Consider the following 16,295-nt stretch of genomic DNA (forward strand, 5'->3'; position numbering starts at 1 on the left):
CCCCCCCTCCCCCCCCCCAGGCTTTCCCCCCCCCGAGCGGCCGCTGCCCCCGCTCCTCCGGGGCCGGGCTCTTTCCCCGGCGGGCTGGGGGAGGCGGGCCGTGGGGGCGCCTCCATGGTGGTGTCGTCCCCACCCCCCCGGGCTCCTGCGGGGGTCCCTAGGGATCCGCCGAAGCCGTTTCGCTGGGTTGATGGGGAGCTTCGTAATTATTCAGACCGGCTGGCCTGTCGCGCTGCTGGTTGCTGTTTAATCCGCGTTACTGGGGGAGGGTGGGGGCGTTGCTGTGGCCGCTGAAAGTCCCCCTCCCCAAATCTGTAAAGGACTTAAAATCTAATTAAATGGCTATGAAGTTCGGCGTTTCTTTCGGGAAAATTAAAACTCGCGTATTTCCTTGGTTCTAATGATTGTATTTAATTCCTCTTTCCTTACGCTTTGTCTTGAGCAGCTCCACCCTTTGTAGCATCTTTGTCTTATCGAGGCCTCGTTTTCTCACTGCACAGTAGTCTGTGGTGATGTGTCAGCACCACGCTGAGCATCGTCAGGTGATTTTTCTTAATGTGAAATAATAGTTTGAGATGGTTTTAAAACTGTTAGCACTAGGCATAAAAACGTAAAAGTCGGTAGAAATCCTTCATGGTGTTGCTATCTTATCCTTAAGTGATTCATCTTTCCAAATCTAGTCCCTGTGCAAACAGATGTAATCAGGTGGCTTGTTACTCTTTAGACATTTGGCTTAAAAATGCCAGCAGGATTGTGAAAAATCTGAATTTTCCATACCAGAAGTATTGTACCATATTTGGATTAAAGGAAATTGCCTATATTTAAACAGTTCATATACAGAACTTAGTGGTCTAACAAAACCTCATATTTATTCAAGCTCCTATTTTTTGTGCTATCAATATGTATGAACTTTGGTTACAGTAGTACAGAGTGATATTTAATTAGAGATGATACTTAACTCCTTAATCTCCTGTACAAATTCTGTGAAATGATCCTAGAATTGGTAAACTGGTATGAACTAAGCTTCCAGGCTGATAGGTGTGTAAATAAGCAACTAGAATACTGATAATATCCTGTTAAGGAAGTACTGTCAGTGTTTATTTTGCTTTAATTAACATTTTAAATACTACTTAATGGATTAGTCAGTCAGGCTTTAGTGACTAGCTGAATATAGTTAATGTTAACATTTTTAATTATTATCAAATAGTAAGCGACAGTATAACTGTAGGTTTAAATTCAAATACTTGAGTTAATATATACTGCATTTTGAAGTGCATAAACAGCCTTTTTGATAAATGGCTGGTGTTTGTAGTGCATGAAGAATCCCTGTGTATTTGCTTTTGGTTTTGAGTGTTTGTTTCTGTACAAATTCAGCTAATAATCTTTTAGATCAAATGATTTACAATGATTATGTCAGATTTACTGCGGGTAACTACCCCCCATCCCCCCATCCCTTGCTTTAAAGTGCCCAAACAAATCAGGGGGATTTTCTGTATGGTGGTGTTTGGGGTTCCCCATGTGTCCTGTGTCCATCCGTCCTGTTGCCCCCCCCCCCCCCCCCCGCTGGCTGTAAAATGTTGATTTTCTTTCCACTTAGACAACAATAGGTCATCAGCATTTAAAGCCTATACCGTAGTTCCTATAGGAGAAATCTGCACTGATCTCTGAGGAGAAGTCAGGATGCGCACCATTTGTGGCTCTGAAAGAGAAACAAACTGTGAGGGTGGAGTAACGGGGGAACCAGATATAGCGCATTTGTGCTAGTGCAGACTGTGCCACAGACGGGAAAACTACTCTTTTGTCTGGGAAGACGCTGCTGCCGGTGTTGCTTCAGCTGTGTAGCTTCTCAGCAAGGCCATGTGTTGTGCTGTGCAGTGGTGCCCTGGGTGCCTGACCTTGCCTCGTATCTTTATTTCTTCTGGATTTTTTGTGCGGTGTTACTGCTGGTTGTAGTTCTGCCCTACTGTGCACTGATCAGGCAGTGTTTCAGTTTAGCATTTTTAAAAGCAAAGAATGAGCCTGTTGGAGGTGGGGGGTGGAATGAGGGAGAAGGCCTTAAGAGCACTGTCATCACACCAAAATTATTCTGATCCTGATAACCTAGATTGTGCAGGCAGTGCCATTTTCACTCTGCTGGGTCTTCCCTCTATTGCACTGTTCTCTGAAATAGTGGAGCTGCTGCTTCCCTCACTTTAATATTCTCTCTCAAGGCAGAGATCGTGATTGAATCAGTTCCTTTAAGCATAGGAGTAGGATGATATAGCTAAAACCCAACTAGGCCGAACGAGGGGCTTAGCGTTTTTGCAAATATTTAATTCAGTATATAGTAATTTAGTCATTACACTGGTAAGAAGATTACGTTTGATATTAAAAACTTGTTCTGTGTGCATCAGGGGCAGTGACATTTGACTTTCAGTATTTTTTTGTGGTTTTCTCTCTCCTTTGCTCTTCTGCAATATTAATCTTACTGTGTGTTCTCCTGCAATTTCCTCTGCCCTAGAGAACGAAATGACTGGTCTAGCAGGCATGAATTAGCTTGTCTGCCCAGCTGGCTGCTCCCAGAATAGGTGTGTGGGTCATCTTTTCTTATTTGGCCTCAGTAAACACCACTGAGCTGCTTGTTTTTTCTGAAAAACGTGCAGGGATGTGAGTTGGTTGGTAAGTCCAAATGTTACTGGATGGCAGTAGGTTTATGCAGTCATGATTTAGTAACTGTTGTCGAAGCATCCTTAAGAGAGCAAGCTCAAAACTAACTGTGGAATAACTCTTTGTCTACATCTCTGACTAAGCTGGGCTTCACCTGGGGAGTTAATATTACGTTTTGATCTGTGTAGTAGTATCTTATTGTTTGTACTGTAGTACTTTTTTGTAGGAGGCATGCTCTGAATTTAGGAAGTAAGTGACACAAATTATCCATGTCTCCTCTGCTGATAAACTCAATTTCATGGGTCAAATGTTCTTTTGCACTCTGTTCTTTTTGAAGTCTGTTACTTGTTAGAAGTGGTTTTTCCAATAGTACTATAATACTATTTTTTTGGAATGTTACATATTTTATTCTGTCTTGCTAAAAGAAAGAGGGATTTGGATTGCAATGTGATGCCTTGTAGAAGTGGCCAACTTGTATAAACAGTATCAATAGGTCTCTTGTTCAGAGATGTGCATGGTCACAGCTTGTAAGAATGAGCTCTTTGGGGGCAAAATGTTTTAAAAGCTGGTGTTTGAGCTCAGACACTTAAGTGAGGTATACTGCCTCTTTTGAGGCGCATTGTTTGCCAGTGAGTGGAAGACAGTCATCTTTATTTCAGCCACTGCAAGCCTGCCCTGTCCCCAGAAATACGCATTCCTGTGAGTTCCCCTTGACACACTCAGGAGGAAGGTGCTTGAATTACTTCGATATTTAACAAACAATTTAACACTGGTGACTTCTATGCCAGAGAGTCCTTGCACCAAATTTTCTGCAGCAAATGAGCCCAGGCTTATGTTCTACTTGGCCAAATTCAACCTTTTATTCAACAGTGTCTTTAAAAATATTAATGCTGATAGAATGAAATAGAATTAGTTCAAGATAGAATTAGTTCAAGAAAGTATTTTTTTTTTAACAGCAAATAGAAATATTCTTCACTAGAAAGGTTGTTTGTGTGTGTTTAGGAAATAGTGTAATACATTAGTACTATAAAATCCTGATGGATCCTAAGCCAATATTTGCCATACATTTCCTGCTTACTGAGCATAGATGCCCCTAATGTAGTTGCTTGGAGTCATAGAACAGCCTTGAAGGATCAGCGGGTCCAGCCTTTCGTGGGAAAGTGAGCCTAGATGAGATGATCTAGCACCCGGTCTGGTTGCATCTTGAAAACCTCCAGTGATGGGGACTCTACTCCGTCCTTGGGGAGATTGTTCCAGTGACTGACTGTTCTCACTGTAAAAAATTTCTTTCCTAGATTGAGATGAAACCTCTTCTGGAATCAGTATCTTTATACTCTTTGTGCAGTAAAGATACTGAGTGGAGGAGGAGGTAAAAAAGGTTAATATAATCTTTTACATACTGAAACAGTTATAATGAGAATGTACCTAATTTCAGTTTTTTAGCAAGACAAATTTAATAGTGAAGTTTGCTAATTTAGAATTGATTCTGTAGCATAGTGGAGTGAAAATTCTTTGCTCTTCTATCCCTGAAAAGGAACACAATTACAAAAAAAGAATACAAGGAAATTATTTGAAAGCCCCAGTTTGTGGGTCCAGTGTGTGGGTCTGGTTGAACCCATAAGAACAGATAATCTGAGCCTTTTCCTGAGGTCTTCTCAGGAGAGTGCTGTGGCAGTCTGTCTGCTCTTCCCTGCCAACCCTGGGGCCTTCCTTGTGGTGTCAGACTGCTGGCATTTTTGTTTGTCATATGACAAAACTTCTAACAGCTCTCTCTGACACACGGCAGTCGTACCAGATGCTTGACATGCAGTGGTCATGTGGCTTTGTAACTAGTCGTGTTCTTATGTGACTGACAGGGTGTCTTTGATGTGGTGATTTACATTTGCGGAGTCCTTGTGTGTGGGCTGTGGGGGAAGATGGGTTTTACCCCCCTTCACTATCTTTGTCAGAGGTTGCACAGTCTGTTGTAGCTCAGATGGGGCAGTGCTTACTTAGTAACGTAACTTTAGCTGAAAAATATGTGGCCTCCAAAACTTAGCTGTTAACTGTTCTCTGGGATATTGTCTTCTAGGCAAAATAATTTATTTTTAAATAGAAAAATAAACGCAACCCTCAAAGATTTTTTTTGATTGCACCTTTTCTCTTTTGGCTTATGTTTACTTGTGGAATCTTGCCCTTCCTTTCCTTCCTGAATTGTCACTCAGCAAGTGGCAGAAAATTGCAACGGGATGAAGTTAGTTCTTCTTCCCTGCGCCCCCCACCCCTGTGAAGTAGCACTATCTGCTCACTTTCCTTCTTCCCACCATTTTCGGTTTTAAGAGTTGAATACAGGTAACGTCCTAATTTTTTCCCTTGTCGTATTATAACTGTACAGTGTTCCTATCCACTCTTGCCATTGGTATTTGGTAGTGATGATATGTGTTCTGTGTGTTTGCTTTGTTCTTGCGGTTTGCAACTTTCTACATTGCATAAGTTAATTTTGCCAGTTGACGGAGAATTATGTGATATGTGAGTTAGTTGCTAAATATGCAGTAATTTGCAACCTAAGTTTTAGGCTATTGCACCTATTGTTTGTGCTTCATTAATGTTGATGGGCCTCAGTGATATCTGTGGCCCTACTCTGCCAGACGCTGAAAGTGTACCTAGATCCCAGTTGCACTCAATTTTTTTTGTGGTGTATTTGTTTAATCTCTGCAGATGTGGAAGGGAGGATGTAGTCGTTAACTAAAAGCAATCCTTGCATTTCATTTAGCTGAAATGAAATAGAATTCAAGAGAACAAATAAGCCTGAGTCCAATCTTTATTTCCTCTGAATGGGTAGATGATTACTTCTGACATAGCGCTAATTTCACTCTATGGTGGTGCATTAGGAGGTGCTGCCAAGGTTGTTAGGGCGCTCTGTAGCATGTTGAAGCAACTTGGTCCGCACTAGTGATGAGATGCATAGGATGAGTCACTTTACATCATAACTTCTGATGATCTAACACAGCCTGATTAAATATTGAAATCTAGCAATGCAAAACTTCTTTAAGAATTTGGTTTATGTTCTGTCTCTCTGTCAGATACCGTGCTTATGTGGAAGTGCCCCATGCCTGCTCTGCCGATGCTGCCCCAGTGGAAACAACTCCACCATAACTCGTCTGATTTATGCATTCTTTTTACTTCTTGGTGTGAGCGTTGCCTGTGTGATGTTAATACCAGGCATGGAAGAGCAGCTGAAGAAGGTCAGGTTACTTCTTTGCTAACATGTTTGGTAGAACAAATGTCATGGATAATTGCAAACAACATCTTGAAAGCATGGGTTTTATTTGGAAATACATAAGTTTGCTGCCACCTGTGTTTCACAATCACGGTTAATTTGATTGTAGATCAAATAAGCAAAGAACTTGTGGGACAGTCACTGCATAGGTGAAAAGCACTATTTAGAAATATTGCTTTTATAGCTCTTCTTTAGTAGCTCAGAGAAGAAAAGATAAAATCTTGTATCAAGCAAAAAAATTATATATGTTGAGTTTTAAATTAAATGAGTTTGTTGATATGCTTGTATTTGTGGCACTTGATTAATTTTGATTGCTGTTAATAAAGGAATAAAAAATAACCACAGTCTAAGATATCTTCTAGTTTCATAGTGCTGTACTAGTTAAAATTCTATTTTAAAGTCTGCAAATACATAACAAAAATTCCTCTCAGTAATGATAGAAGCATATTTTACACTAAGGATATTAGGAAGTGCTTACAGGATTTTACAGTGTATTAGTTATATGAAGTTCTGAAATTGCTAGTAACAAAAAAATCCAAAAAACCAAACCCAGACCAACCCACCACTGGTAATAAAATTTTTGTTGTTGTTTTGTTTAGAATTTGCCTGTGGGATTTTTTTTTCCTTGAATATGTTTAATATTTTGGTTAGACTTTAACTAACAATATAACCCTTCAGTATCATATTTTCTAGCAATAATACTAGTTGTATAATATTACAATATTAATGAGTTGTATATTGATAAATTGCTAATATGTATTTACTCATAGGAGGCCTTTTACAGATCACTGAGGTATCTTGTATTTATCACAGATTCCTGGATTTTGTGATGGAGGGATGGGGACAACTATTCCTGGTGTTCATGGCCACGTGAATTGCGATGTACTAGTTGGTTACAAAGCTGTGTACCGTGTGTGTTTTGGTATGGCCATGTTCTTCCTGCTCTTCTCCTTATTGATGATCAAAGTGAAAAGCAGCAACGACCCAAGAGCAGCAGTGCACAATGGGTAAGATACAGAAATGAGAACTGAGATGGGGGGTGTGTGCATATGAGATACAGCTACTCTGAAAGTAAAGCCTGTGCTGAGCACGCTGGTCAAATTCACTGTTCCACAAAGAAAGAATTTGATAGTAGCTAGAGGAGTGCACTCTTGTTGCAGTAGAGGGCATTCAAAGATGATAGAGTTCTTAGACACGGCAGATTTATTTTTATAAGAGGAAAAGATACACATGGCTGTCACTTTTCAGAGCCTGAATTATGGCAGTGGATTAGAGATTCTTCTTCTGTCCAAAGATGACAAAATTCAGCGATAAGTTTCATTCCACTGAGATGTTTTCAGCAAACGGAAAGATTAAAAAGCCTCATCTGTCCTCTAGGAATTACATTTCTCCTGACTTTGATGTTTGTAAGTGCTTGCTCTTTGCCAAACAGTTTTAGTTTAAAGATTATAACAGTTTTTTTATATATATATATATGTATACACACACATGGATATATAACATATCTCTTCCCCTTCTGCTGGCTCTTCAGTCTTCCCCTCTGCATAAAGAAGAGCGAGTTATGTATTTAGTTTCTGAGCTTCCCGATAAATTTCTCTTGCATTTTATTATAGTTAGAATTATCAGATGGAAGACAATAGTGGAATTTCAGCTTGTGGGTTGACACAAGTGGTAGTTTTCATCCAGGCTTAGCTTACATGTAATGTAGCTTCTTGAACTGCAGAGATGCATATTTTTATACTGGGGCATGGTGGTAAAAAGCATAAAGACGTTTGTGGTGTCTAGTGGTCTCGGTGGTCACAGTGATTGCTTAGGCTGCTGCTGGAATTTTCAAGGTGTTTATCTTTAATGGAAGCTATTAACAGGTAAGCTATAAAAATGAAGTCATCATTTTATATTCAGTATGATAAGATTAAACATTTCTAACATAAAATGAGGACAAACTTCAAATTATTTCTGTAGGGGAAAAGAAAATAATGAAGACTGAGCAGGATATTGCTTTGTTTATTTTTGTGTTTGTTTCTGCCTAAGGAAAATGAGGCTGGGCACAGTACTAAGATGCATTAGCAGCAGTAACTCAGTTCAGCCTTTCCCCCTGCCCTGCTTTGATCAGGAGAGCATACGTGTTACAAACAAGAAAATGGTTCAGGTGCATTCTATGTCAACACTTTGTGTTTTTTAAAATAAAAGGCACCTTTTACATGTTGTGGTATCTCTACCTAAAACTGTGTCTAAGTGTTTGGCATCTTCTTGATATCCTTATCTGGAGTTGTGCTCTCCAAATTTTGGTACTATTTATGCAACCTATAGCAGTTCACTCTTCTTAGACAATCTAGTGTCAGTTGTTGAAAGGAAAAATGGCACTCATTAACTATTACTGGTAAAATATTTAATAATGTTACTTCCAGCACTTCTGTAATAGCTAGTTGCTTCCATAGTATGCATTACAGGTAGCTTTATGAAAACCATGGCTTTTGATTTTTGAACTTGTATGTATCTTCAGTAATACTTTGCAATGTAATCTTTCTGTCAGTGATTTCAAGTACTCAGAATACTAGTTTTTCCCGTGTATATGTACTATTTTTTTTCATACTTGCATGCAAGTTAAGCCCAGTAATGTGGTCCAGTGCCAATGTTCACGTTCTTTGCTTTTGTAACAACAGTCAGAATGGTTTCTTGTCTCAGGCTAATGTTAATATAAAAAATAAGTTAAATGTATTCACAGGATTGTTGCTGGCTTGCACAGAACGCATAGCAACTGTAGGTGTTATTTCTGATGAGTATTGTTTTTGGCTGTCACGCATGTTATATGGGTAGATTTAAGATCCCTTAAAGTCTGGAATTAGAGTTGAAATTTGTACAAGCTTGAACCTGTTCTTATTTCTATAACAGAGAAAGTAAAATTCCACATGTGGATTCAAAAACTAGTTTTAGTGGGGTATCTATTACACCGTAAATGTTATAAGTTGATTCAACTTTCAAACTGGGTTTAGTCACTTCTTTGTATCCCAGTGAATTAGTCCATTTTTCCCATATTCTGCACTTTTGTCATCTCACATAGTTCCCGTCCACACAAACAGAATTTGTGCCTGTGGTCACTATCACCTGATTGTAATGGCCAGAGGATTAAACTTGTTCAAAGTATAGGAAAAAAAAAAAAGGAAGGGATAGAAAACTTGAAAAGTGTGCAAGTGTTTGACATTGTGGGGGTGTGGTACATGTCTTTGTGCTATATTCAGTTTTGAAGTACATGCTCCTATATTTGGAGCTGCCTGTCACTCTGATCAGAAAAAAACAGTCTTCACCTTCTTGTAGTTCTGTTGGCATAACTTTCTGATTTGAAATTCCCTATGCAGGGTGTATTTGTACACAGTCTATATTTGGGGTGAGTTTGGTGAATCTTTGGTGGAAGGTGTTTCCTTGTCGTCTTTCTAGGAAACACCTGATGTGTTTTGTTTGTCCATGAGTGCACGTCTTTTACTGGGGAAAAAAATCCAATTCTGCTGCACTGGAACAGGGACTTAGAATTTTATTGCATCTTTTCTGTGAAGGATAAATCCTTTGCTTTTTGTTGTTGTGATAAATCCTCATCAGATGTAGGCCTAAAGAGTCTGAATTTAGGTGCGAAGAACCCAGGCTTTTGGACATCTCTCTGGTAAGAAGTGAATCAAGACTGGTAGGGAACTCCAGCATAATGTTTTCTGTCATTGTAGACACCAACCAGATCTTCTACCTTTTCTGGTTTTAAAATTAAGAACAGATAGGAGATTTTTTTTTTTACCAATTTTTCTCATATGTAGGCAGTTCAATAATCTCACTGCTGTAGTTAAAAACCTTAAAAAAAAAAAAAAAAAACCAAACCCAAAACCTAAAAAACCTCACAATTATATTCCACCCTAGCTTCATTTGTAATACATCAATGCGATATCTCTGGGAAATTTGTCAAACTCTGTGTCAGTCTAGCACAGTTTAAGCATAACTTTCTGGAGAATAAAAATCTTGGGCAAATAAAATAAGATTTTTATCCTACTTCAGAAGAGGCAAGTTAAGAATGAGTGAATTAGAAAAGCCCAACTCTTAAAGATGTGCATTTTGTGTACTTCAAGTTTTTGTGAATTAGATCAGACTTAGCAGTTGCCTGACTCTTTTTTTTTTTAATTTCTCTTTAGATTCTGGTTCTTTAAATTTGCAACAGCACTTGCAATTAGTGTTGGAGCTTTCTTCATACCAGAGGGACCATTTACAACTGGTAAGGGAATATTGTCTTCCACTGTATCATGGTGCAATCATAACTGGTTTTAAACCAAAACTGAATGCATGCTGATGTCTTATAGTTTTTATTGTAGCTGTGTAACTACAGCACTTTTCTGTGTTTAAGGACATTAAGACATGGTGGTAAATTATCTATGGTTCTGAACTGGTTTTGTTTTATTTCTCTTTTAGTGTGGTTTTATGTAGGCATGGCTGGAGCATTCTGCTTTATTCTTATTCAGCTGGTCTTGCTTATTGACTTTGCCCACTCCTGGAATGAGTCTTGGGTTGAAAAAATGGAGGAAGGAAACTCAAGATGCTGGTATGCAGGTAAAGGACTGTACTACAAACAAATTTTAAATTTCATTGTACATTAAGTTAAATGTTATTCAGTGAATAATGCATTTTAGCAGAGTACAGAAGGGCTGCTTTGTGCCTAAGTATAATTTTTCTCAGATGGTGTAGTTCAGCACCCTTGTCTGTGTGTTTGATGTAAAGTTAAATAAGAGGGGGCAGGGAAGGGGGCAGCAGACTCTGAGTAATAATGTCTAATCCCTTGGACCCTTGGAGCAGGTTATCAGTTTATGGTAACAGAGCAGTGATAATTGTAGGTTTGGGGGTTTGTTTTGTGTGGGCTGTTTGTTTTTTGTTTTTTGGTTTTTTTTTCAGCGACAGGCTTTGTTACACCTTCATGCTGATTAAAAATGAGCTAGCCTGCTTCTGCTTCATGTTGAACATAAGCATCTCAAATAATTGTTTTTTTCCTTCTGTCTGCCAGTCGATCATTCTTTGAAGGTATATGCTGAGTGAAAAGCCAAGATAGTGAAGGAGGGTACAAGTCATCTCACTGTAGAACTGATACGTTAATTTTAATAAAGCGTTTCAGATGTGATAATTCAGGTTTTTCAAAAGACAGCACAGCCTGTCTTTGTGCAATGGCCACTTCACTCTTTAATGTTTTTAATAAGATGGAATTTGGAAAGAAAATTTTGTTTTTCTTTCTATTGGAGAAGTAGTCCTTCAGTTTCTTTCTTAAGCATTTAGACAAGGTGTATGTAGTGTGATCATATTCCCTTGTACTACTTGGTTGCTGTTAAAGCACTGGAGAATCAAGTGTGGCTTCAGGCTTCCCATTTATTACGTTCTTTCTTTTTAACAGGGTATTGAGAGGAATTTACTTCCTTTACATTTCAGTGCCCAGAGCTGCTCTCTAATTCTGTTATTGTATACTGTATATGAAACCTGATAATCATGCAATATTATTTCAGTTTTAATACTCTCCATTATTAATCAGTTTAACTTTTTTGTCTCTTTTCACAGCTCTGCTGTCAGCTACAGCTGTCAATTATCTGCTGTCTCTAGTAGCTATTGTCTTGTTTTATGTTTATTACACTCATCCAGAAGGTTGTTCTGAAAACAAGACATTCATCAGTGTTAATATGCTGCTGTGTATTGGTGCTTCTATAATGTCAATTCTGCCAAGGATTCAGGTATACTTCTAATTCTGTTATCTTTTGGTTTTTTTCTGTATTATCAGTCCCAGAAACCTGTAATATAATCATGCCTGAGATCTTTTAATTGCCTAACTTTGCTATTTCATGACTTCTTCATATAGGAATCTCAGCCAAGATCTGGTTTGCTGCAGTCTTCTGTGATCACAGTTTATACAATGTATTTGACTTGGTCAGCTATGACCAATGAACCAGGTAAGTGTAGTAGCAATATATGGCTTTTTGGGTAACCAGTTCAGCAGTAAATTCATAGAATCATAGAATGCCAGGTTGGAAGGGACCTCAAGGATCATCCGGTCTAACCTTTCTTGGCAAAAGAACAGTCTAGACAAGATGGCCCAGCACCCTGTCCAGCTGAATCTTAAAAGTGTCCAATGATGGGGAATCCACCACTTCCCTGGAGAGATTACTCCAATAGCTGATTGTTCTCGTTGTGAAAAATTTTCCTCTTGTGTCCAATGAGAATCTCCCCAGGAGTAACTTGTACCCATTACCCCTCATCTTTTCCACGTGACTCCTTGTAAAAAGGCAGTCTCCGTCTTATTTGTAGCCACCCTTTAAATACTGGAACATGGTGATAAGATCTCCCCTAACCCTTATTTTCTTAAGGCTGAATAAACCTAATTCTCTCAGCCTTTCCTCATATGGCAGGCTCCCCAGTCCTTTGATCATCTTTGTCGCCTTTCTCTGGACACTGTCCATCTCCAGCCTGTCCACATCTCTTTTGTATAGCAGGGACCAAAACTGAATGCAGTATTCCAGGTGTGGCCTGACAAGTGCTGAGTAGAGTGGGATAATGACTTCCTTATCTTTGGTGATGCCCTTGTTGATGCAACCCAGCATCCTGTTGGCTTTCATTGCTGCAGCAGCACACTGTTCACTCATATTGAGCTGCTTGTCCACCAGGACCTCCAGGTCCCTTTCCACAGAGCTGCTCCCCAGTTGGGTAGATCCCAGCCTGTGCTGCACTCCTGGATTATATTTTCCCAGGTACAAGACCTTATATTTGTCCTTGTTGAACTTCATTAGGTTCTTGTTAGCCCACTCTTCCAGCCTATCTGGGTCTTCCTGCAGGGTGGCTCTCCTGAAGTGTCTGCTTCCCCACTTAGTCAACTTTGTGAAGTTCCCCACCCACTGCACAGATTGCTTGTCTAGACGTAATGGTTTGTGAGTAGCAAGTCCAGCAGTGCCTCATACCTGGTTGGCACATCTAACGTTTGTATGCAGAAGCAGTCTTCTGTGCATTCCAGGAACTTGATGGATGACATATGAGCTGCTGTGTTCTTCTTCCAACAAATGTCTGGCTAGTTGAAGTCACCCATAAGAACCAGATTCTGTTGACCCAAAGCTTGCTTAAGTCACCCAAATACTGCTTTGATGGCTTTATCTTGGTTTGGAGTTTGGTAGCAGATGCCTACGGGAAGATCCACCTTGGAGATGACCCCACTGATCTTGACCCAGAGGCATTCAGTAGGGCTTCCACAATCGCTGTAGTTGACTTCTATGCATTCAAGGTTCTCCTTAATATAGAGACCTACTCCTCCTGCTCTTCCCTGCCTGTCTTTATGAAACAGCCTATAGCCATCCATCGCAATCCTCCGGTCATGTGAGTTGTCCCACCATATTTCAGTTATTGCTATGCTATTATAACTTTCTGACTGGGCATGGGGCTCGAGTTCCTCCTGTTTGTTCCCCAGGCTGCGTGCATTGTATACGTACACTTGAGGTGGTTGGTCTTCTGGCTCATCTTGGGAGACAGCTAAGGAACATTTGTCGCTGCTCTAGTTGGCCTGGCTTATTCCCTAGTTGGTTGCAGTGGTGTGAGCATTGCCGCTTCGGACCCCTCCCCGAGTCCTCCAGTTTAAAGCCTGCCTCACTGAGTTGGCCAGCCTGCTGCCAAAGGCTCCCTTGTCTCTTCTACGCAGGTGGATCCCATCCCTCCCTAGCAGGCTATACTCATTGAAGAATGTCCTGTTATCAGTTAAACTGAAAACCCTCACGATGGCAGCAGCCACGAAACCAGAAGTTGATTTGCATTATACATCTATTTTTGGCTGCACCCATTCCTCTAACTGGTGAAAAGGAAGAAAAGATAACTTGGGCACCAGTACTTTTTGCTTGGGCCCCCAGGGCCTTGTAGTCTTCTTTGTTTCTGCCTAGGTTCCAGCTTGTGGTGTCACTTGTGCCCACATGAAAGAGCAGCAATGGGCAGTAGTCCATGCTTTTGACAAGTTGTGGCACCCTCTCGGCAGCATCTGGGACCTTAGCTCCTGAAAGGCAGCGTACCTCTCGTGACTCCTTGTCAGGTCAGCAGATGGGCACCTCCGTGCCCTTTAACAGAGTCACCCACTATAAGCACTCGTCTCTTTGTGGTATCCACTGTGTGCTGCTTGCAGACCTTGCTCTTGGGGTGTCAGCAGCTGTTAAAGCTTCATATCTGTTTATGGTTGCGATGCTGGAGGGTGGGGACTGAAGCAGACTCCTGCTTTTGTGGGTCACCAGGGTCCAAGGTGCCTTCTCCTCTGTGGTGTCCACCACGGGAGCATGGTTCTGAAACCACTTATCTATGTCCATCTCAGCTGTGCTAATACTGCACAACCTTTTAACTGTTTTCCGTAACTCAGCCACCTGCGAAACAGGTCATCAACCTGTGCGCAGCTTTTGCAGGCACTTACTTTTTCTGCAGGGAAAGGGTCTGGGCGCTCACTGCAGTCTGTCTGTACTGAAGTCTCCTTCCTTACCCGTTCCGTCTGGGTGGAAGCATCAGATGTCTCAGGGGCTTTCTCTGTAGAAACACCGGTTTTAACTCTGAGGCGAGAGTTGATTTGCATTATCTTCACTTTTTCGCAAGGCAGTATTAGAATGGGGTACTATAATGCATGCCAGTTAGAGGCAGGACTCATTAGTTTGTCTTCTCTGCCCCCCACAACTCTCTGTAATATACCAAAGAAATAGTTCTTCCAAAGATAACATGTTTTTGACTTGCTCCTGTGGTTATCATATGGAAGAATTTCTACCTAATGTCGGTAGGATTGCAGTATTCTAAGGCTTAGTTTTTGCAGATTACCACAACTCTCCCAGGGTGTCTGGAAGGTTTATCTCCCTACCAGGTTTCAAGTTTCTTACCTGGTGACTGAGAGGCTACTGATTATATTTTTCTGAATTGAGGATTTTTAAAAATGTATTAACGTTGTCAGAGTTTCTTGTGTCCAAAAACAGCCGAGCATCTCAAATAAATAAATTCAGAAATTCTGGTGATTAAAACAAACTGCCAAATATTGACTTGGGTGTTTTTAATTGGGTCTCTGGTGCTTTTATCTTAATTGTGGACAATATTCTGTGCTGCTGTGTAACAGCATATGTATGAGTCGTATCTGTGGGGAAATAAGATTGTCTGCTATTTTTGGCTTTCATCTGTGTTATCTGTGGATGCTGTGGGTTGGGAACTGTTAATATGAAGGCGACTTTGTAGCATTCTTTTCCAACTCTGAGATGACTCTGGTGCCCCATCTAAAGAGTATGTTTGTCAGACTTGTTTTCTAGTGGTAGAATTTCTAAAGCTTAATATGCAGAACACTTTTGTTTTGTTGCATCTAATGATATGAGATGGAACAGTAAAGCAGTTGATGCATATTTTACATAAGTTTAAAATCCTTTTATCTGTGCAGAGAGACAGATTTTTATGCCGCATACTGTCACTTGCCTGCTTCATAGAGACCATAGACTAAAATTAGATTCAGAACTTTTTGACTTCAAGACAGTTCCTTTCTTTTACCGTGCATTTGGTGTGGAAATGTACGATTAAATATTTGTTCTATTCTTGGTTTATGTAAGTTCTAATGTAATTTCCTCCACAGATAGGCGCTGTAACCCAAGTTTGCTGAGCATCATTGGTTACAACAGCACCACCATTCCAACCCAAGGTCAGGTGGTTCAGTGGTGGGATGCACAAGGAATTGTAGGACTGGTTTTGTTTTTGCTGTGTGTTCTCTATTCAAGGTAAGATTCCTTTTAAAAAAAATCCTATTAACTTGTATTACTTCTCACTTTCAAATACTGAATTGCATTTATTTGGGTAACTGTACTGCGTCCTTTTCTGTCAAATACAGCATCCGAACATCCAACAACAGCCAAGTTAACAAGCTGATGCTGACCAGTGATGAATCAACACTGATAGAGGACGGAATGCCCAGGAGTGACGGCTCCCTTGATGATGGAGATGATGTTCACCGAGCCATTGATAACGAGAGGGATGGAGTTACTTACAGCTATTCCTTCTTTCACTTTATGCTTTTCCTGGCATCACTGTATATCATGATGACACTCACCAACTGGTACAGGTATTTATGTTTGATAATATATTGTGGTAATAATAAGCATACAAGATGCTGTCTCTTGCTGGACAAGTAGACATAAGTTGTGTGCTGTGAGGAATGTAGGTGTTACGGAGTGAGTAAGTAGTATACCATTTGATCTATGTTAAATAAATTAGTATACTATTTGACCTATGTTAAATAAATTGTATTTGAAAATTGCAGTAGCCCAGTAGCCAACCTTGTTGATAAGTGCCTATCATATTTTCTAGGATAACTCTTATGATTCACTAGACTGCTGAAATACGTCCTGCT

The 16,295-nt window shown here is 40.2% G+C and overlaps 1 protein-coding gene across 1 annotated transcript in view; it reads left to right on the forward strand.

The window, feature by feature from the left end:
- The first annotated feature begins 5,714 nt into the window (after positions 1-5,714).
- Positions 5,715-16,295, forward strand: part of SERINC1 (serine incorporator 1) — a 12,431-nt gene continuing 1,850 nt past the window's right edge. The window contains exons 1-8 of the mRNA XM_009883099.1: positions 5,715-5,870; positions 6,719-6,912; positions 10,075-10,154; positions 10,349-10,486; positions 11,477-11,646; positions 11,772-11,862; positions 15,525-15,666; positions 15,777-16,007. Of these exons, the coding sequence (XP_009881401.1) occupies positions 5,835-5,870; positions 6,719-6,912; positions 10,075-10,154; positions 10,349-10,486; positions 11,477-11,646; positions 11,772-11,862; positions 15,525-15,666; positions 15,777-16,007 (1,082 nt within the window). The 5' untranslated portion in view covers positions 5,715-5,834. The remainder of the gene's footprint in view (positions 5,871-6,718; positions 6,913-10,074; positions 10,155-10,348; positions 10,487-11,476; positions 11,647-11,771; positions 11,863-15,524; positions 15,667-15,776; positions 16,008-16,295) is intronic.

The sequence above is a fragment of the Charadrius vociferus genome, unplaced genomic scaffold (assembly GCF_000708025.1).
Source record: "Charadrius vociferus isolate BGI_N301 unplaced genomic scaffold, ASM70802v2 scaffold230, whole genome shotgun sequence".
Classification (NCBI taxonomy): Eukaryota; Metazoa; Chordata; class Aves; order Charadriiformes; family Charadriidae; genus Charadrius; species Charadrius vociferus.